Here is a 23530-nt window from a genome sequence, read left to right on the forward strand (position 1 = left end):
CACACACATTTCCCCTAGCTAACTTAGCTTGCTAACTAACACACATATAACCTAGCTAACTAACCCACACATAAATGTTAACTTAGCTAGCAAACGAACACACATAACTTAGCTAACTAACACACATTTAAACCAGTTAACTTACACACACATAACCTAGCTAACTTAGCCAGTTAACTAACACACACATAACTTAGCTAACTTAGCTAGCTAACACACATCCTAAAGCTGTTTAACAACCCACAAAGTCCTCCTCTGATCCGGGGGTAAAATAAGCTGTAAAAGATCTCAATATCTTGATTACTAGTTTATTTTCAATCAAATACAGAAATATGAAAGCAGCAGAGTTTCTCTTAATCCTCCTCCAGCAGCAGCGCACAGCAGAGAATTTACACGAAGGACCTGGAGAGCTGCGTCCGCTGTGAAATTACCGTAATTACCCTAATAGTGCGCAGTGAAATAAGTCTCTGTGAGACTGCAAAGGCTGAAGATACACTTTTATAAGGCTGATACCTAATATTAAAGCAATGATTGTTACATTATTACTGTCTTACAGTCATTCTTAGAGTCTTAGGTGCCTTCTGGAGAACTTTCATCAATGTCTTCTATGCAATAATATTACGTTATAATGTTGTTTTTTTATTCCAAAAATGATGGTTAAGCAGAGTAATACACACTAAATATTTTACTATATGTTGCTAATATTTGGAAGGAACTGAGGATAATAAGGTAATTAAGGTTACCACTACTACAAATGGTGTCACTTGCTTAATTCAAAAATGCTTTCAATTAATATGCATTTAACTCAAATATGCCTGATTTAGATCTATAGTTCCCCAGGTGGGATGTAAGGGTTTTCAGTAGCTAATGTTGATTTGAGCAGTAATTAATGAATAGTTATTATAAAGGAGACATCATTAGTAAGTAGTTCTCTGGGAGATATGTAAGTCTCAGTAATTATTGTGGAGTTAATAGTGAACTACTATAATCATTAGTTCAGTACTATCTACTGAGTAATTATTCAGTACTCCCTGGTAGTTAATAGAAAATATTTAGGTGTTAATGCAGCACTATTAATTAGTTACTGCTTAGTTCCTACTTAGTTACCTATTAACTATGGAACAGTATTATAAAGTGTTACCAATATAGCTTTTAAATATAAATTAATGTATGGACCCACCATCTAATTTAAACTTTATCTCACAGATGTGGATGAATGTGTACTTGGTACATCTGCATGTGGTCCAAACTCCATCTGCAGCAACACAATAGGAGGATATAATTGCTCTTGCAGGACTGGATTCACTGTAACCAACTCAAGCCTTCCTGTCAACATTAGTAACCCTTGCAGGGGTGAGTAATTACACAGAACTTAATATGTTTTGAGGCTGTTGTACTAAATAAATAACTAAGTAATCAGGTGTTTCATGTGTAATTGCAGTAATAAACTACATTGTTAGTAAGACTGATGGTAATTTCTAGAGTGGCCACATCAATTTCTATAATCCTGGGGCTCCATAAACCTGAGACTAACTGGGAATACAGTGCTGCACATAAACATGACCAAATCTTTTATTACAGATGTAGATGAATGTGCAACTGCTCCCTCCATCTGTGGTCCAAACTCCATCTGCAGCAACACAATAGGAGGATATAATTGCTCTTGCAGGACTGGATTCACTGTAACCAACTCAAGCCTTCCTGTCAACATTAGTAACCCTTGCAGTGGTGAGTAATTATGTAGATCTAATATTGTACCAAATATGTTTTGAGGCTGTTGTACTAAATAAATAATTAAATAAGCAACTGAATGAATAAATGAATGAATGAGTGAATGTAACTGTTGACATATAGTGATGCCGGATAACTAAATCTATTATGAATGACGGAATGATATGAAGTCAAGTTTCAGAACAACAGCTGAGAAAGATCTCCCTAAATTATCAATAGAAACTTCAGAATTCATTCAAGATGCTTTAATACAGAGACATGAAATTAAATAATGAGTAAATATAGCTTTTAAATATAAAGTAATTTAAGTATCCACCATCTAATTTAAACTTTGCATCATAAAATAAACTTTGCTTTATCTCACAGATGTGGATGAATGTGTACTTGGTACATCTGCATGTGGACCAAACTCCATCTGCAGCAACACAATAGGAGGATATAATTGCTCTTGCTGGACTGGATTCACTGTAACCAACTCAAGTCTTCCTGTCAACATTAGTAACCCTTGCAGGGGTGAGTAATTATGTAGATCTAATATTGTACTAAATATGTTTTGAGGCTGTTGTACTAAATAAATAACTGAATGAGTAAATAACTAAATGAGTGAATATTACATTCCACATGTTAGACTAAGTAATCAGGCGTTTTAAGTGTAATTGCAGTAATAAACTACATCGTTAGTAAGGTTCATGGTAATTTCTAGAGTGGCCACATCAATCCTATGATCCTGGGGCTCCAAAGACTAACTGGGAATACAGTGCTGCACATAAACATGACGAAATCTTTTATTACAGATGTAGATGAATGTGCAACTGCTCCCTCCATCTGTGGACCAAACTCCATCTGCAGCAACACAATAGGAGGATATAATTGCTCTTGCTGGACTGGATTCACTGTAACCAACTCAAGTCTTCCTGTCAACATTAGTAACCCTTGCAGTGGTGAGTAATTACGTAGAACTAATGTACTTAATGTATTTTGAGGCTGTTGTACTAAATAAATAACTGAATGAATGAATGAATAAATGTTACTGTTGACATATATTAATGCCAGATAACTTAATCTAATATGAGTGAGACATTGATATGAAGCCAAGTTTTAGACCAAATGCTAAAAGTTATCATTAGAAATTTAAATATTTACTCAAAATGCTTTAAAACAATGACATGGAGTTGAATATGAAGTAAATATAACTTTTTAATATAAAGTAATTTATGTATCCATCATCTGATTTAAACTTTGCATCATAAAATAAACTTTGCTTTATCTCACAGATGTAGATGAATGTGTACTTGGTACATCTGCATGTGGTCCAAACTCCATCTGCAGCAACACAATAGGAGAATATAATTGCTCTTGCAGGACTGGATTCATTGTAACCAACTCAAGCCTTCCTGTCAACATTAGTAACCCTTGCAGTGGTGAGTAATTACGTAGAACTAATATTGTACTAAATATGTTTTGAGGCTGTTGTACTAAATAAATAACTGAATGAATGAATGAATGAATGAATATTACATTCCACATGTTAGACTAAGTAATCAGGCGTTTTAAGTGTAATTGCAGTAATAAACTACATCGTTAGTAAAGTTCATGGTAATTTCTAGAGTTGCCACATCAATTTATATGATCCTGGGGCTCCATAAACCTGAGACTAACTGGGAATACAGTGCTGCACATAAACATGACCAAATCTTTTATTACAGATGTAGATGAATGTGCAACTGCTCCCTCCATCTGTGGTCCAAACTCCATCTGCAGCAACACAATAGGAGGATATAATTGCTCTTGCAGGACTGGATTCACTGTAACCAACTCAAGTCTTCCTGTCAACATTAGTAACCCTTGCAGTGGTGAGTAATTACGTAAAACTAATGTTTTACTAAATATGTTTTGAGGCTGTTGTACTAAATAAATAACTAAATAAATAACTGAATGAATGAATGAATGAATGAATATTATATTCCACATGTTAGACTAATTAATCAGGTGTTTCACGTGTAATTGCAGTAATAAACTACATCGTTAGTAAGGTTCATTGTAATTTCTAGAGTGGCCACATCAATCCTATGATCCTGGGGCTCCAAAGACTAACTGGGAATACAGTGCTGCACATAAACATGACCAAATCTTTTATTACAGATGTAGATGAATGTGCAACTGCTCCTTCCATCTGTGGACCAAACTCCATCTGCAGCAACACAATAGGAGGATATAATTGCTCTTGCTGGACTGGATTCACTGTAACCAACTCAAGTCTTCCTGTCAACATTAGTAACCCTTGCAGTGGTGAGTAATTATGTAGATCTAATATTGTACCAAATATGTTTTGAGGCTGTTGTACTAAATAAATAATTAAATAAGCAACTGAATGAATAAATGAATGAATGAGTGAATGTAACTGTTGACATATAGTGATGCCGGATAACTAAATCTATTATGAATGACGGAATGATATGAAGTCAAGTTTCAGAACAACAGCTGAGAAAGATCTCCCTAAATTATCAATAGAAACTTCAGAATTCATTCAAGATGCTTTAATACAGAGACATGAAGTTAAATAATGAGTAAATATAGCTTTTAAATATAAAGTAATTTATGTATCCACAATCTAATTTAAACTTTGCATCGTAAAATAAACTTTGCTTTATCTCACAGATGTGGATGAATGTGTACTTGGTACATCTGCATGTGGTCCAAACTCCATCTGCAGCAACACAATAGGAGGATATAATTGCTCTTGCTGGACTGGATTCACTGCAACCAACTCAAGTCTTCCTGTCAACATTAGTAACCCTTGCAGGGGTGAGTAATTATGTAGATCTAATATTGTACTAAATATGTTTTGAGGCTGTTGTACTAAATAAATAACTAAATAAATAACTGAATGAATAAATGAATGAATGAATATTACATTCCACATGTTAGACTAAGTAATCAGGCGTTTTAAGTGTAATTGCAGTAAAAAACTACATTGTTAGTAAGACTGATGGTAATTTCTAGAGTGGCCACATCAATTTATATGATCCTGGGGCTCCATAAACCTGAGACTAACTGGGAATACAGTGCTGCACATAAACATGACCAAATCTTTTATTACAGATGTAGATGAATGTGCAACTGCTCCCTCCATCTGTGGACCAAACTCCATCTGCAGCAACAAAATAGGAGGATATAATTGCTCTTGCTGGACTGGATTCACTGTAACCAACTCAAGTCTTCCTGTCAACATTAGTAACCCTTGCAGTGGTGAGTAATTATGTAGATCTAATATTGTACTAAATATATTTTGAGGCTGTTGTACTAAATAAATAACTAATTAATCAGGTGTTTCATGTGTAATTGCAGTAATAAACTACATTGTTAGTAAGACTGATGGTAATTTCTAGAGTGGCCACATCAATTTATATGATCCTGGGGCTCCATAAACCTGAGACTAACTGGGAATACAGTGCTGCACATAAACATGACCAAATCTTTTATTACAGATGTAGATGAATGTGCAACTGCTCCCTCCATCTGTGGACCAAACTCCATCTGCAGCAACACAATAGGAGGATATAATTGCTCTTGCAGGACTGGATTCACTGTAACCAACTCAAGTCTTCCTGTCAACATTAGTAACCCTTGCAGAGGTGAGTAATTATGTAGATCTAATATTGTACTAAATATGTTTTGAGGCTGTTGTACTAAATAAATAACTGAATGAATGAATGAATGAATGAATGTAACTGTTGACATATATTAATGCCACATAACTTAATCTATTATGAATGACGCAGTGATATGAAGTCAAGTTTTAGACCAAATGTTTAGGAAATCTCTCATCAGTTATCAGTAGAAATTTGAGAATTCCCTAAAGATGTTTTAATACAAAGTCTTGGAGTTGAATATTGAGTAAATATTGCTTTAATATTGCTTAAATATAAAGTAATTTATGTATCCACCAACTAATTTAAACTAAAAACACACCCATGAAAAATTAAAAGAATTGGTACACGCTTTTTGCGCCTTTGAAGCTGCGCTAGGTGTATTTTTTGCGCACTTACGATTCCAAAGACAAAGGACACGCTCCTAAATCCAGCGCCACAAAGCGCAATTAACTAGTGCCCTCTGAGTTAACAGTAGAAATTTGAGAATTCACTCAAGATGCTATATTACAAAGACTTGGAGTCTAAATAACAAGTAAATAAACCTTTAAATATAAAGTCATTTAAGTATCCACCATCTAATTTAAACTTTGCATCGTAAAATAAACTTTGCTTTATCTCACAGATGTAGATGAATGTGTACTTGGTACATCTGCATGTGGTCCAAACTCCATCTGCAGCAACACAATAGGAGGATATAATTGCTCTTGCAGGACTGGATTCATTGTAACCAACTCAAGTCTTCCTGTCAACATTAGTAACCCTTGCAGGGGTGAGTAATTACACAGAACTTAATATGTTTTGAGGCTGTTGTACTAAATAAATAACTAAGTAATCAGGTGTTTCATGTGTAATTGCAGTAATAAACTACATTGTTAGTAAGACTGATGGTAATTTCTAGAGTGGCCACATCAATTTATATGATCCTGGGGCTCCATAAACCTGAGACTAACTGGGAATACAGTGCTGCACATAAACATGACCAAATCTTTTATTATAGATGTAGATGAATGTGCAACTGCTCCCTCCATCTGTGGTCCAAACTCCATCTGCAGCAACACAATAGGAGGATATAATTGCTCTTGCTGGACTGGATTCATTGTAACCAACTCAAGCCTTCCTGTCAACATTAGTAACCCTTGCAGTGGTGAGTAATTACGTAGAACTAATAGAAGGACATACAGTGATAACAGTAGTCAACATTGTATAGGTAACATGCAGGAAGATGTTTTAGGCAGAGTTGGGTAGTAACATGCTGCATTTACTGTTTAATGTTTACTTCAGTAACTTTTTAACCCATTTGTATTTTAAAGAGATGTTTTAAAAGACTGTATTTGCACTTTTACTGGAGTACATTTGTGAACATTTTCTTTTCAAATCCAGGGCAGGGCAGCAGACATAAATTAATCTGCTCTTATTAAAACAGCAGAATGTCCTGCAGTCCACTTTCTTCTGTACTTTAGAGCTATATCAGACATTTTATTATCATGGCACTGATTATTTAGTTATTTATTTAATCAAACAGTATTTCTGTTTTATTCTAGAACTCTGTAGTCATTGTTTTTACAGCCAAAATGTGTAATATATTAGTAAAGTCCGGGTTTAATGGGAGTCAAATGTAATACAAGCATCTGAACCTCTGCATCTGAATTATTACTCCTACTGGTTATAAATACACTGCCTCATGTCCAAGATATGGTTTTACTATAGGTTTGAGAATATTTTGGTTCTGAAACCTGTTCATAACATCAAATATCACTAACATATTGGACAGATATGTGCAGACGAAAAGCTCCTAATAGTCCCCAAAGAAAACATATTTATTCAGGCCTGTCCATATACTAAGGCGTCAAAGTAGGGTCAATTGTTTTTAGAACCAAAAGTATAATCCATTAACAAGAAGTTAAAAATTAAAAAAGAAGAGGACTGTTATTGATATCAAGCATTTTTTAAATCACGTTAGTAAACAAAATATTGAAAAGAGAGTTTAATATTTCATTTTGTGTTTTACCTTCATAAGAAATCTGCTCTTAGTTTTCACATTGTTTTTACAGGTGATTGGGGACTAGTCGGTCAATGGCTGCTGCAAATAAACTCTGTCATTCCACTCACTCACGTCACTAAAAGCCCAAGTCTTATGGCTTGTGGAAAATGGCGAACCGTCACAGTACGGTGACCCGTTAGCTTAACAATCCAGGTCTTACAGCGTCACTAAGGATGCAGTAGCAGTGCCCGGTCCTACCCTGCCCGGCTAGCCATTAGGCAGATCCCTCGGACTTACGCCCTCCCGCTGAGTGGCTCTGTGTCCCCGGGTACGTTAGATCTGTTAGTAAGCGCTCTGTGTGGATAAAACACCTGAACAGAACTCACCTCTGAGCTCAGAACCGTTCAGCAGACCCGCAGCGACAAACTGGCTTTAGTGTTTGGGCTGTAATACAACTTATTTAAGTTACATTGTAATTATAAAGTTAGTGAAGCTGAGGCTTTTACAGTATGCCAGTTATCTCGACCTACTACCAAAACTGTTTTCCTATTTTTGGGAGAAGGACTTGGCTTAAGATTAGTTTAAATATAGAATATATAAAAATATTACACAGCTTAATTACCGTATTTTTCGGACTATAAGGCGCACCGTATTATAAGACGCACTATCAAAGAACGCCTATTTTCTGCTATTTTTCCATACATAGGGCGCATCGCATTATAAGGCGCGTTAAGTGACACTAGAAAGGGTGCCTATATCAAAGTGAACAGGGGTGGCGCCATGTTTCCCTTCCCCCACCGGGGGTGGTCGCTTGCCGGTGGAGCGTCTCAGTATACAAATCTAGCTCTTTCAAAGTCAAACGAGTGCTGGATATTAATCTACACAGATTCCTCTCCTGAAAACTGTTTATTTGGGTGAGTAACGTGCTTCAGTTTATTTACAGTAAGCTTAGATTTCCAGATGTCCACTAAGGCTTGCTGCACCAGCGTTAGCATAGCTATCCGCTAGCACGCTAGCTAGTCACCTAAACTAGTAAAGTTAACCCAAACTTAAACGACAGCGTTACACTGAGTAATCCTGCGTGTTCTGGTAAGACAGTGAGATATTAGCTAGCGATTCGTCCCCCGTAGCTTGTTTTAACACTGTAAACAAGCAGATTACAGGCTGATAAAACTCACCTCTGAGAGAGTTAGCGCTTAGCATCTAGCTAATGCTAGCCAGGCAAAGCAGCACAGACTTACAGGCCGATAACTCACCTCTGAACGGTGAACGCTTAGCGATTAGCATCTAACTCTAATAATACTGCTCCAGCAGTATTAAAAGTGCTAAATTTAGAAAATACTGATCTCTGAACAGTGAAAAAGCTAGCTAGCTAAGCGGTTAGCATCTAGCTAATGCTATTGCTGCTCCAGCCTCGGAGCGGCACGGCTCTGCACGGAGTGTGTGTTTACTGCTCCTTACACCTGACGGGTAAAATTTAGATAATACTGATCTCTGAACAGTGAATAAGCTAGCTAATGCTATTTGCTGCTCCAGCCTCGGAGCTGCACGGCTCTGGACTCTGTATAGCACTGAAACTCTGTATAACGCTGCACGGAGTGTGTGTTTACTGCTACTTACAACCTGACGAGTAAAATTTAGATAATACTGATCTCAGTGAATAAGCTAGCTAGCTTAGCGGTTAGCATCTAGCTAATGCTATTGCTGCTCAGCCTCGGAGCTGCACGGCTCTGGACTCTGTATAGCACTGAAACTCTCTATAACGCTGCACGGAGTGTGTGTTTACTGCTCCTTACAACCTGACGAGTAAAATCCATACAAAAGGCGCACCGTATTATAAGACGCACTGTCAATTTTTGTGAAAATTAAAAGTTTTTAAGTGCGCCTTATAGTCCGAAAAATACGGTATGTATATAATTTTGTATTAAAGCAATAGAAGATGTTATATCGCGAATAACATCAAGGCTGTGATGATCTGCGACACTCGCCTTGGGATCGTGCCTACGACTAAATCAAATGCAACAGCGTACTCATTTAAATAAACCTGCCCCTGAGGGCTGCCTAGACAGAGCTCACACAGTCTATGGTTCAGACCCTTCTAATCAGTTAGCTTAATTTGGAATTAGATAGATAGGTAGTCAAGGTTTGAGAAAAAAAAATTTAATGTTTAACTTGCCCTGATGTGTCTGATCAGACAATAATTATTTCATTTTCAAATTGTGTTCATTAATTTAGGATTGCAGGACTTGTAAGCTATAATACATGAAAATCCATTTAGCTAACTAGTTATCTAAAAGCCGGATGTAGAGGATAGCTAGAATTGAGTACAATTCTAGCATTCTGGGTAATGTTGGTAGTTTAAAGCAGTTTCTTAACCCTGGTCACTGAACTAAAATTCTGTTTGTAGTCTGATACAAATACATGTTATAGCTGTTTAAAGGAGGAAGCACCTTTAACCAGAAGAATTATAATTTATATTATAATTTATATATTATTATAATTATAATATGTTGATGATACATTATGCTTCTATGTAACCCCACATACATAAACTACAAATCGGTTGTGCTCCCCTAATTAGGGGGGCCGGTCTAAACCAAAAATGCCAGGGCTGATTTTTTTGTCCCAGTCCAGCCCGGGTGTGCTGTGTTGTTGGTTAGCTAGCTTTCAGGCTAGCTGCGCCTGCAGGACTGTGGCTAGGTTAGCGTAGCTTGCTTTAGCTTAGTCTAGCATGGCTGGTTACCGTTCTGGCTGTGAGACTGCGGCCGAGGTGACTGATGGATTGACAAACCAGCGCTGTGGGCTGCAGGTGAGCGTGCCTTGGCTGGGCGCTAGCCTGTGCTAAGCTAATGCTGCTGCTGCTGGAGGTGATGAACTAAAAAGCGTCCACGGAGTGATACAGATTTAGTGTGAGAATGCCGTGCTGTTATCACAAACATCAACATGGTTACAACACTTCCCTTCCAATCAGACTATAAGATCGGAACTAATTGTTGTATAATTTAAAATAATATACATAAGAGTTGCCTACACCCTGTACCAGGTCTTCTCACTGCAAGGTTTTTAACAGGCGCAGGTGTTGGGGCACAGTCCATTCCTCTGCCCACAACCTGCGCACACTGCCCAGTAGCAACATAGATAATAACGAAACATTAGTTTATAATGAGAAAGAAGTCCATCGCCAGAGTCAGCTGCAGTGCTGTTCAGGTACCTGTCATTTTAAAAACAACAGAATGTCAATTATATTTAAGATATAGTCAGTAATGCCAGATAACCTAATCTATTATGAGTTATATGAAGACAATTTTCAGACCAAGAGCTGAGAAAGATTTCTATCCAAACTCAGAAATGAAAGATTTATCCTTATGTTGGCAGTCCCTACAAAACAAATCACTGAATAAAATACTATAAAAATGATACAGATAAATATCTCCACCATTTGTTGTATAAAAAAAAAAGCTGCAGGACAGACCACACCTGAAATATGCAAATATGCTGACAAAACTAAATATGACTAAATAAACTTTTTTTTTTATCTCACAGATGAATGTGTAACTGCTCCGTCTGTCTGTGGTCCAAACTCCATCTGCAGCAACACAATAGGAGAATATAATCGCTCTACCTTTATTAGATTTGATAACCATTTACATTTAAATAATAATAAAATATATATTTTAGGTATAGATAAATATCTATTTGCAACGTCAGGTTGGAAAATGTACTGTATCTGCATTAGCAAAATAGGTTAAGGTTTAAATTTTTAAATATTCTAATTAAAAATGTGACAAATTACATTACAGATGTGGATGAATGTGCAACTGCTCCCTCCATCTGTGGTCCAAACTCCATCTGCAGCAACACAATAGGAGGATATAATTGCTCTTGCAGGACTGGATTCACTGCAACAAATCCTGATCTGAATCTCAGCACTACTAATCCGTGTACAGGTGAGATATAAAATACCAGTTTAGTGTTTTAGAAATTTCAGATTTTTTTTTGTGATAATGATGAAATTGTACTAAAGATGCTGTAATATAAACATTAAACTAATACGCTATAAACTGTTCCTGCAACAACAAAATAAGCAGAATTTAAAATGTTAAAATATCACAAAATATACTTAATTTATCTCACAGATGTAGATGAATGTGCAACTGCTCCCTCTATCTGTGGTCCAAACTCCATCTGCAGCAACACAATAGGAGGATATAATTGCTCTTGCAGGACTGGATTCACTGCAACAAATCCTGCTCTGAATCTCAGCACTACTAATCCGTGTACAGGTGAGATATTAAATACCAGTTTAGTGTTTTGTTAAAGAATTTCCAGAATTATCTAATTTTCCTTTCAGATTATATCAAAGTTTACCATTTTAATAATGGTTAAATAAATATTTTATATATAGATAAATATATATGTGCAACATCGGGTTGGAAACTTTATCTGCATTAGCAAAATACGTTAAGGTTTAAATGTTAAATATTCAGATTAAAAATGTGATACATTTTCTTTATTTTTCTTCATTACAGATGTAGATGAATGTAAACCTGCTCCCTCTATCTGTGGACCAAACTCCATCTGCAGCAACACAATAGGAGGATATAATTGCTCTTGCAGGACTGGATTCACTGTAACAAACCCTGCTCTGAATCTCAGCACTGCTAATCCGTGTACAGGTGAGATATAAAATACCAGTTTAGTGTTTTGTTAAAGAATTTCCAGAAGTATCTAATTTTCCTTTCAGATTATATCAAAGTTTACAGTTTAAATAATAAGTAAATAAATATTTTATATAAAGATAAATATTTATGTGCAATATCAGGTTGGAAACTTTATCTGCATTAGCAAAATATGTTAAGGTTTAAATGTTAAAATATTCTGACTAAAATGTGACAAATTTTCTTTATTTTTCTTCATTACAGATGTAGATGAATGTAAACCTGCTCCCTCTATCTGTGGTCCAAACTCCATCTGCAGCAACACAATAGGAGGATATAATTGCTCTTGCAGGACTGGATTCACTGTAACAAACCCTGCTCTGAGTCTCAGCACTGCTAATCCGTGTACAGGTGAGATATAAAATACCTTTTTTATGATAACCTGATCTAAAAACATCACATTTGCATCTTAATTTTACAGGTGGGGGAAAACAAATATTTAAGCAATAATACACAAGAGGGAGTGCTATAACATGTCATATTGGCACTGCTGTGATGCGGTCGAAGGACGAGTGCTGAAGATCAGCACAGCAGTGCCAATATTACACGTTACAGCACAAACCTCGAGTGTATTATTGTGATTATAACACAGTTCCTTTATTGCTGTTTATTGAAAGATTTTGAGTTAAACAGGACGCAAAAAATTGATCTGTTTGGTTATAAACACTCCCTGAGTTAAAATATTTCCATTACTGCTCTGCTTTAGCTGCACTCCAAAATCTGCATTATCTGATATTTCAGTCAAAATTGTGGAAATGTAAGATTACTGTAAATAAACAGAAGAGCTTTACTCACCCAAATAAATGTTTTTTTTTTGGAGATAAATCTGTATATATTAAAGTCCAGCGCTCGTTTGACTAAAAGAAAATATTTTTTTAAGAATTAAAGTTTTGTTTACTTCGGCGCCCCTCCAGCGACAAGACCTGCGGAATTACAAGAGTCCACCTTATATTCAGCTTAAAAGACCCAATATTAACTGGAAAATATATGCTCTTAGGCTTTACTTTAAAAATAACAACTCTTAACCTGGTATTAATGGCTGATAATGTGTGTAATAATGCTTATTTTTGAATCGCTGGGAGGGGCGTGACATGGCGTTTCTGCAGTGTGCCTATGGGATCCAGCGGCTTCCAGTGGTGTTTAATGACATCACATTTGGTTGTTTTTGGTTTGTAAGTGCTGCATTGTTGCTAGGTTACCTGTATGTGGTGGAGTAATACATGAAGAGCTTCAGTTACAGTTCATTACCGGCTGATAATTCCACTCACAAAATTCCTCTTAGCCAATCACATTGCAGGGTCCGAACTGGTATAATACAGATTTAATCAATGTGCCTTTTAACATTGTCAGTTAGCAGTTCAACACAACGTTTCTACAATGAATTAAATATTTTATTAAAATCGGAAGAAAACTTCAGGTGCATTGAGAGATCACATTGGGGGATCATCAGTGCAATTGTATGGTCTTTTAATTCTTACTGAATTCCGAAAATTTGCAGTAAAAATAATGACAAGACAAAATCTTTTATTACAGATGTGGATGAATGTGCAACTGCTCCCTCCATCTGTGGTCCAAACTCCATCTGCAGCAACACAATAGGAGGATATAATTGCTCTTGCAGGACTGGATTCACTGCAACAAACCCTGCTCTGAATCTCAGCACTACTAATCCTTGTACAGGTGAGATATTAAATACCACTTTAGTGAAATTTCAGATTTTTCTTTGTGATAATGATGAAATTGTACTAAAGATTCTGTAATACAAACATTAAACTAATACACACAATAAGCAGAATTTTAAATGTTAAAATATCACAAAATAAACTTTCATTTATCTCACAGATGTAGATGAGTGTAAACCTGCTCCCTCCATCTGTGGACCAAACTCCATCTGTAGCAACACAATAGGAGGATATAATTGCTCTTGCAGGACTGGATTTATTGTAACAAACCCTGCTCTGAGTCTCAGCACTGCTAATCCGTGTACAGGTGAGATATTAAATACCAGTTTAGTGTTTTGTTAAAGAATTTCCAGAAGTATCTAATTTTCCTTTCAGATTATATCAAAGTTTACTGTTTAAATAATAAGTAAATAAATATTTTATATAAAGATAAATATTTATGTGCAATATCAGGTTGGAAACTTTATCTGCATTAGCAAAATATGTTAAGGTTTAAATGTTAAAATATTCTGACTAAAATGTGACAAATTTTCTTTATTTTTCTTCATTACAGATGTAGATGAATGTAAACCTGCTCCCTCTATCTGTGGTCCAAACTCCATCTGCAGCAACACAATAGGAGGATATAATTGCTCTTGCAGGACTGGATTCACTGTAACAAACCCTGCTCTGAGTCTCAGCACTGCTAATCCGTGTACAGGTGAGATATAAAATACCTTTTTTATGATAACCTGATCTAAAAACATCACATTTGCATCTTAATTTTACAGGTGGGGGAAAACAAATATTTAAGCAATAATACACAAGAGGGAGTGCTATAACATGTCATATTGGCACTGCTGTGATGCGGTCGAAGGACGAGTGCTGAAGATCAGCACAGCAGTGCCAATATTACACGTTACAGCACAAACCTCGAGTGTATTATTGTGATTATAACACAGTTCCTTTATTGCTGTTTATTGAAAGATTTTGAGTTAAACAGGACGCAAAAAATTGATCTGTTTGGTTATAAACACTCCCTGAGTTAAAATAGTTCCATTACTGCTCTGCTTTAGCTGCACTCTAAAATCTGCATTATCTGATATTTCAGTCAAAATTGTGGAAATGTAAGATTACTGTAAATAAACAGAAGAGCTTTACTCACCCAAATAAATGTTTTTTTTTTGGAGATAAATCTGTATATATTAAAGTCCAGCGCTCGTTTGACTAAAAGAAAATATTTTTTTAAGAATTAAAGTTTTGTTTACTTCGGCGCCCCTCCAGCGACAAGACCTGCGGAATTACAAGAGTCCACCTTATATTCAGCTTAAAAGACCCAATATTAACTGGAAAATATATGCTCTTAGGCTTTACTTTAAAAATAACAACTCTTAACCTGGTATTAATGGCTGATAATGTGTGTAATAATGCTTATTTTTGAATCGCTGGGAGGGGCGTGACATGGCGTTTCTGCAGTGTGCCTATGGGATCCAGCGGCTTCCAGTGGTGTTTAATGACATCACATTTGGTTGTTTTTGGTTTGTAAGTGCTGCATTGTTGCTAGGTTACCTGTATGTGGTGGAGTAATACATGAAGAGCTTCAGTTACAGTTCATTACCGGCTGATAATTCCACTCACAAAATTCCTCTTAGCCAATCACATTGCAGGGTCCGAACTGGTATAATACAGATTTAATCAATGTGCCTTTTAACATTGTCAGTTAGCAGTTCAACACAACGTTTCTACAATGAATTAAATATTTTATTAAAATCGGAAGAAAACTTCAGGTGCATTGAGAGATCACATTGGGGGATCATCAGTGCAATTGTATGGTCTTTTAATTCTTACTGAATTCCGAAAATTTGCAGTAAAAATAATGACAAGACAAAATCTTTTATTACAGATGTGGATGAATGTGCAACTGCTCCCTCCATCTGTGGTCCAAACTCCATCTGCAGCAACACAATAGGAGGATATAATTGCTCTTGCAGGACTGGATTCACTGCAACAAACCCTGCTCTGAATCTCAGCACTACTAATCCTTGTACAGGTGAGATATTAAATACCACTTTAGTGAAATTTCAGATTTTTCTTTGTGATAATGATGAAATTGTACTAAAGATTCTGTAATACAAACATTAAACTAATACACACAATAAGCAGAATTTTAAATGTTAAAATATCACAAAATAAACTTTCATTTATCTCACAGATGTAGATGAGTGTAAACCTGCTCCCTCCATCTGTGGACCAAACTCCATCTGTAGCAACACAATAGGAGGATATAATTGCTCTTGCAGGACTGGATTTATTGTAACAAACCCTGCTCTGAGTCTCAGCACTGCTAATCCGTGTACAGGTGAGATATTAAATACCAGTTTAGTGTTTTGTTAAAGAATTTCCAGAAGTATCTAATTTTCCTTTCAGATTATATCAAAGTTTACTGTTTAAATAATAAGTAAATAAATATTTTATATAAAGATAAATATTTATGTGCAATATCAGGTTGGAAACTTTATCTGCATTAGCAAAATATGTTAAGGTTTAAATGTTAAAATATTCTGACTAAAATGTGACAAATTTTCTTTATTTTTCTTCATTACAGATGTAGATGAATGTAAACCTGCTCCCTCTATCTGTGGTCCAAACTCCATCTGCAGCAACACAATAGGAGGATATAATTGCTCTTGCAGGACTGGATTCACTGTAACAAACCCTGCTCTGAGTCTCAGCACTGCTAATCCGTGTACAGGTGAGATATAAAATACCTTTTTTATGATAACCTGATCTAAAAACATCACATTTGCATCTTAATTTTACAGGTGGGGGAAAACAAATATTTAAGCAATAATACACAAGAGGGAGTGCTATAACATGTCATATTGGCACTGCTGTGATGCGGTCGAAGGACGAGTGCTGAAGATCAGCACAGCAGTGCCAATATTACACGTTACAGCACAAACCTCGAGTGTATTATTGTGATTATAACACAGTTCCTTTATTGCTGTTTATTGAAAGATTTTGAGTTAAACAGGACGCAAAAAATTGATCTGTTTGGTTATAAACACTCCCTGAGTTAAAATAGTTCCATTACTGCTCTGCTTTAGCTGCACTCTAAAATCTGCATTATCTGATATTTCAGTCAAAATTGTGGAAATGTAAGATTACTGTAAATAAACAGAAGAGCTTTACTCACCCAAATAAATGTTTTTTTTTTGGAGATAAATCTGTATATATTAAAGTCCAGCGCTCGTTTGACTAAAAGAAAATATTTTTTTAAGAATTAAAGTTTTGTTTACTTCGGCGCCCCTCCAGCGACAAGACCTGCGGAATTACAAGAGTCCACCTTATATTCAGCTTAAAAGACCCAATATTAACTGGAAAATATATGCTCTTAGGCTTTACTTTAAAAATAACAACTCTTAACCTGGTATTAATGGCTGATAATGTGTGTAATAATGCTTATTTTTGAATCGCTGGGAGGGGCGTGACATGGCGTTTCTGCAGTGTGCCTATGGGATCCAGCGGCTTCCAGTGGTGTTTAATGACATCACATTTGGTTGTTTTTGGTTTGTAAGTGCTGCATTGTTGCTAGGTTACCTGTATGTGGTGGAGTAATACATGAAGAGCTTCAGTTACAGTTCATTACCGGCTGATAATTCCACTCACAAAATTCCTCTTAGCCAATCACATTGCAGGGTCCGAACTGGTATAATACAGATTTAATCAATGTGCCTTTTAACATTGTCAGTTAGCAGTTCAACACAACGTTTCTACAATGAATTAAATATTTTATTAAAATCGGAAGAAAACTTCAGGTGCATTGAGAGATCACATTGGGGGATCATCAGTGCAATTGTATGGTCTTTTAATTCTTACTGAATTCCGAAAATTTGCAGTAAAAATAATGACAAGACAAAATCTTTTATTACAGATGTGGATGAATGTGCAACTGCTCCCTCCATCTGTGGTCCAAACTCCATCTGCAGCAACACAATAGGAGGATATAATTGCTCTTGCAGGACTGGATTCACTGCAACAAACCCTGCTCTGAATCTCAGCACTACTAATCCTTGTACAGGTGAGATATTAAATACCACTTTAGTGAAATTTCAGATTTTTCTTTGTGATAATGATGAAATTGTACTAAAGATTCTGTAATACAAACATTAAACTAATACACACAATAAGCAGAATTTTAAATGTTAAAATATCACAAAATAAACTTTCATTTATCTCACAGATGTAGATGAGTGTAAACCTGCTCCCTCCATCTGTGGACCAAACTCCATCTGCAGCAACACAATAGGAGGATATAATTGCTCTTGCAGGACTGGATTCACTGTAACAAACCCTGCTCTGAATGTCAGCACTGCTAATCCGTGTACAGGTGAGATATAAAATACCACTTTAGTGTTTTGTTAAAACATTTCCAGAATTATCTAATTTTCCTTTTAGATTATATCAAAGTTTACCATTTTAATAATGGTTAAATAAATATTTTATATATAGATAAATATATATGTGCAATATCAGGTTGGAAAATTAATCTGCATTAGCAAAATATGTTAAAAGTGATTTTTATATTTACTGTAGTATTAAAGTTTGTTTAATATCTGAAAAATGTAAGTATGACAAATAAGCAAAACCAAAAGAAATCTTTAATGGGCCAAATACTTTTTTCTCACCACTATATGTGCAACATCAGGTTGAAAACTTTATCTCCATCAACACAATATTTTAGGGTTTAAATGTTAAATATTCAGATTAAAAATGTGATACATTTTCTTTATTTTTCTTCATTACAGATGTAGATGAATGTAAACCTGCTCCCTCTATCTGTGGACCAAACTCCATCTGCAGCAACACAATAGGAGGATATAATTGCTCTTGCAGGACTGGATTCACTGCAACAAACCCTGCTCTGAGTCTCAGCACTGCTAATCCGTGTACAGGTGAGATATAAAATACCAGTTTAGATGTTTCGTTAGTTTTGTTATATTTTTAGAATTATTTTTGAGATTGCATTACAATCTTTGTTGTTGCTTTTCAAAATCATACACATTGAGTGTTAATCTCTGCTGTTTTGTTCAGGAAACCCTATTTTATATTTACATTTTTAAACTAGGAAAGTTAAACTAACACCACCCATATGAAACCCCTTACCGTCAGTTTTTTTTTTTAACTGTCTTAAGTTTATTCAGAAAAATAATGAAATTTTCACCCCTGTCAATGCTGACATTGTTTCATATTTTCTCAAAAGTTTCTCAGACCACTGGAAACTCATCATTCATCACTCACAAATCTAATTGATCTTACTCTACTGAGCTGGTGAAACTAATTAATATGAATTAGTATTAAACGTTGTTATCTAAATAAAAATACTTTGAGAAGTGTGAATGAATAAAACCTCTTTTTTGGAAAAGGTATTCACTTGAAACATAATTGCTGTATGATCCATAGTCTGATTCAGCTCCGCAGTGAATCTAATACAGTGACCTCCACCTGCTCTAGTGAGACTGTTAGATGTTGTCTGTGTAGTTCAAAACAATGAGCAGTTAAATAGATCATTTTGGGATTCTGAGAATGAGTTAAACTATTTTGAAGAACTAAAGTTCAGCTCTCAGAAGTTCAAACTTTAAACAGATTCAGGTTCACTAAGAGCCGTGTGTACAAAGTCCGAATTTTTCGTGTGAAATGTAGGGAGTAGACATAAAAATGGACTTAAGTACAGTAACACAGATCTACTTAAGTACTTTGTTACTTGTCACTAGGCAATAGTGTATTTAATAAAAAAAAGAGAATTTCCTGTGAATGTAATAATAGTAAAGTTACATTACAATGTTTTGTTTTAGAGAGAATTATAGTGATGAATTAAAGTGATTATGCAAATTTAGACTAAATGATGAAAAATCATGTATTAAATGAAAAAATTGTCTTCTAGATGTGGACAAATGCCTGACCACCCCATCAATATGTGGTCCAAATTCCACCTGCTTGAACACAAAAGGAGGATATAATTGCTCTTGCTTGAAAGGATTTACTGCATTAAACTCAAGTCTTCCTGTCAACATTAGTAACCCTTGTATAGGTAAGTTGTTAACAATCAGCTTATGGTCAAAACAAAAAATGTGCTCCATGTAGCAATGAAGATAAAACAGTAAAATTTTATAGAGACTTTTATTTTATTTAAATAATTATTTATTTAAAAGAAATTAGAATGATACAATAATAAATGGACTTTTTAAAATAAATGTAAAAAAAAATGTAGAATCATTAACACAATATTAAACTTGCTTGTGCTGGGATGATGTTATAGAACATCAGAGCAATCATAGTAATGGCAATCTGAGTTCTTCAATAATAATTAATTTCACATTCATCTTCTATTATCTACAGTTGTTTTCATTAATTTAATGTTAATGTAAACTGTTGAATTATTTTGAGTGAGAGTAAATGCGGCATATGTGATGACACAAAGAATGAGATTTAGATATACATTACTTCACCTACTCCTTTATGTAAATTGAATTTTTGTATGTGATAAAGATTACCAAAGTAAACATAAAACTGCCACGTTCACTGAAGAGTTTTATTGAGGAGAAGTATCCAAAATTTTATATATTTGTCTAAAAAAGTAAAAAACCTCTAGTAGGCCCCAAACATTTTACACATGTTAAAAACACAGGTTTACACTGTCAGAGTCTGGACATTTTCAGAGAATTTTTTTGTCACAACCAACTTCAGTACGAGTTATTCCTGCAGAGGTAAATTATTAAAAACATGGTTAAATATTTTGCAATTGAGGAATTTCAGGCTTCATTAATCAAACAGTCTTATATAGTCTTTCATATTTTAAGGCTATTTTTTTAAACAAGACTAAATGTTTGCCCAACTGCAGTGTTCAAAGTCCATTGCAATGACACACTTGCCATTAAGCTTGCTGTGTCATAAGTGATTACTTGTACAGAAGAGGTTTTGTATATATAAACTTTTCACTGTTTAAGTATAACCTTTTGTATTTGAAATGACAAAAGTAAAAAAGCAATATTTAAAATAAGTTAATATGTAAAACATATGTATGCAGTTTACTTGGAGGGTAAAGTTGGGACAGGTACAGCAAACACTATGGATAAGTCTTTTATTTAATCTTCAGATTTTTTTTTTGTTTTGCTGATTGTTAAAGTGAGTGGATTACTGCAGTCAGATTCAAAGAGCTCTCTGATTAGAGGATTCTGGGAAGAGATTAAAAAGATTTCAGGGCAATTAGAAATGAGCCATTACACTGGAAAATAATTTACCAGTAAAACAAATATCAACATGGCCTAGGTCAGCCCAAGTGCAGACTAGAAGATGTGTAAAAAAAATCTAAAATGTCCAGAAAAGGGTTCACCACAGTTCAGAAAGAGACTAAATAAGATTTTCATGGGAGGTTTCCAAGGAGGAAACCCTTTCAGTAAAAAAACAAAAATTACCAGGGCAAGATTTAAGATTCGTCTGTCCAAAGTGCATTATTTCCTGGCTTTATTCCAATGCTCCCATCCCACATCTTGCCCTGTTGTTTTGTGTGTATGTGTGTGTGTTTTGTTTTACAGTGAAGGTTTCCTTCTTGCACACCTCTCATTAAAAAAAATCTAACTAATTGTCCAACAGTCTAAAGTGCAGCCACTATGATTAGATCGGGAGATTGCTGGTTTGAATCCCGGTCAGGCAGCTTGCCATCAGCTGCCAGAGTCCTGAGAGAGCACAAGTGGCATTTCTCCCTCTGGGTGGGTAAATGGTGCTTTCCCCCCCACATCACTCCAAAAGGGTGGTGATGTTTAGCACAAGCCATATGTGATCATATGTGAGCTAATATTAATTGGAACCGAATCACTGCACTTCCCTCCTGGCTGGCTACTTGGCTCCTCGGCAATGCTACATCAGAAGCAGCTCGAAAAGAAGCGTTGATTGGCTTCACATAGTCTTATAGACTCATAATTATGACTTACTATCTCATAATTATGACTTACTATCTCATAATTATGACTTACTATCCCATAATTATGACTTTTCTATCTGATAAATATGACTTAGTTGAGGACGTTTTTTTTTCTTCAGGTGGCGGAAATGGGCTTCCATATTCCATAGATCTACGATAAAACCTTACTTTTTTCTTTGCAGATGTGGATGAGTGTCTTTTCACACAATTGTATTGTGGTCAAAATACCAACTGCACCAACACAATAGGAGGCTACAATTGCTCCTGTTGGCTTGGATTCACCACAATAAACTCAAGTTTGAGTGTCAGCACCAAAAACCCATGTATACTCATACCAGGTATTTTCTTTCTTTTTAAATTCTATTTGGCAGTATGAGTGAATCTTTTCATATCTTTAAACACTGCCATCTGGTGGTCATTAATTAAAAATGTTCCCAAAAGTGGCAAACATGGAAAACATATCATATCCATGCCAAAGAGAAACTATATGCTACTTAATACATGTTAATCACATTACAGTGTGACATACAATGTAAAGGGCAATCTAAAGATTGTTTTCTCTGATTTTCTATCATTAGTGTGTTTCAATTGGAGTGTGTGACATTGCTACATTTCAGTCGAACTGCTGTTACTAAAAGGCATAACTGCAGTACTATAATGGTACTGTGCAATGAAGCATTACAGTGCACTACATTTAATATGATCTTACTCTTGTTTCCTAGAGATCCCAGTCAATATGTCACTGACATTAAACGAAAAGTTTGACATCACACTCACCAACCCAAACAGTGGAAAGTATATCCAATACAAAAATAGTATTGAGAATTCAGTAAGTACAAAATATATTTTATTTTTGCAGTTTGTGTAAAAGCCATTAATGTCATTTTTTACAAATATTCTTTATTTAATGTATTTAATTCATCAGAAATGTTGTGTTAAATATATAGAGAATATATTGACATTTATTTAGAAAACTAGTTTAACATGCTACCAAAACTGCATGCATTTACTTTATAATAAATTGATAGATATTAAAGTAAATGTTATATATGCATTATTTGAAAATAAATCACTTTAGGTGAAGATGACCATAACCCATTTACAACTTAAACACCTAAAGAAATCATAAACCAAACATAAGACAACAAAGCCAGTCAAAGACAAAAGCAAGAAACACTAATGATAAGACAGGATTAGGTGCACATGAGCAATTTGATTACATCAAATTATTAGCAAAATCGTTAAGGAAATTTTAAAATATGTTGTACAATCAAATGTTAATCTACTATTTAACGCTGAATAATTCTGATTACTTAGAATTACAAAATATTCTTAATTATCAGTTAAGAAATCTCCACTTCTTATAGATCTTACACCATTCAAATGTTTCTCTTTTCCAGATAAATGACGCTTATCTAAAAGTACCTGGCTATATACCTGGTTCTGTCAAAGTGTACAGGTTCAGGTAAGCTTGTGTCCAAAACATATTGTGTGTAGTGTATTATAAAGTATAATTTAATGTGTGAGAATTGCATGCATGGTGAATAGTGAGAGAAGCTGAGCGGTTTTTCTGTGTGATTTTTAGGCCGGGGAGTGTAATTGCAGACTTCACGATTGCCACAGTTGACGATGTACCTAATTTTGGATCAGCAAACACTGAGCTCTCTAGTGCGCTTATTGTCAATGGATTCAGTGTAAATGCAAATGCCTTTGCTGAAAGCAGTAAGTCTTGTGTGCATTTACAAGTGTTTACAGTTTTATTTGTGGCAGATTTACCATGTAAAGCTTGAAATATCAGATGATTT

At 35.2% G+C, this 23530-nt stretch overlaps 1 protein-coding gene across 25 annotated transcripts in view; it reads left to right on the top strand.

The window, feature by feature from the left end:
* The window catches only part of LOC103026087 (fibrillin-2-like), a 49920-nt gene that overhangs the window by 13268 nt on the left and 13122 nt on the right, over positions 1–23530 (top strand). The window contains exons 9-35 of one of the 25 annotated variants that reach the window (XM_049480926.1): positions 1207–1353; positions 1582–1728; positions 2098–2244; positions 2526–2672; positions 3006–3152; positions 3438–3584; positions 3874–4020; positions 4390–4536; positions 4834–4980; positions 11166–11312; positions 11502–11648; positions 11895–12041; positions 12288–12434; positions 13617–13763; positions 13926–14072; positions 14319–14465; positions 15648–15794; positions 15957–16103; positions 16350–16496; positions 17679–17825; positions 17988–18134; positions 18553–18699; positions 19689–19835; positions 21908–22063; positions 22448–22554; positions 23126–23190; positions 23311–23447. In XM_049480926.1, coding sequence (XP_049336883.1) covers positions 1207–1353; positions 1582–1728; positions 2098–2244; positions 2526–2672; positions 3006–3152; positions 3438–3584; positions 3874–4020; positions 4390–4536; positions 4834–4980; positions 11166–11312; positions 11502–11648; positions 11895–12041; positions 12288–12434; positions 13617–13763; positions 13926–14072; positions 14319–14465; positions 15648–15794; positions 15957–16103; positions 16350–16496; positions 17679–17825; positions 17988–18134; positions 18553–18699; positions 19689–19835; positions 21908–22063; positions 22448–22554; positions 23126–23190; positions 23311–23447 — 3846 coding nt within the window. Of the gene's footprint in view, positions 1–1206; positions 1354–1581; positions 1729–2097; positions 2245–2525; positions 2673–3005; positions 3153–3437; positions 3585–3873; positions 4021–4389; positions 4537–4833; positions 4981–5219; positions 5367–6006; positions 6154–11165; positions 11313–11501; positions 11649–11894; positions 12042–12287; positions 12435–13616; positions 13764–13925; positions 14073–14318; positions 14466–15647; positions 15795–15956; positions 16104–16349; positions 16497–17678; positions 17826–17987; positions 18135–18552; positions 18700–19688; positions 19836–21907; positions 22064–22447; positions 22555–23125; positions 23191–23310; positions 23448–23530 lie in introns of all 25 variants that reach the window. The other 24 variants (XM_049480937.1, XM_049480932.1, XM_049480940.1 and 21 more) reach the window with 24 other exon arrangements.

Source organism: Astyanax mexicanus, chromosome 1, assembly GCF_023375975.1.
Source record: "Astyanax mexicanus isolate ESR-SI-001 chromosome 1, AstMex3_surface, whole genome shotgun sequence".
Classification (NCBI taxonomy): Eukaryota; Metazoa; Chordata; class Actinopteri; order Characiformes; family Acestrorhamphidae; genus Astyanax; species Astyanax mexicanus.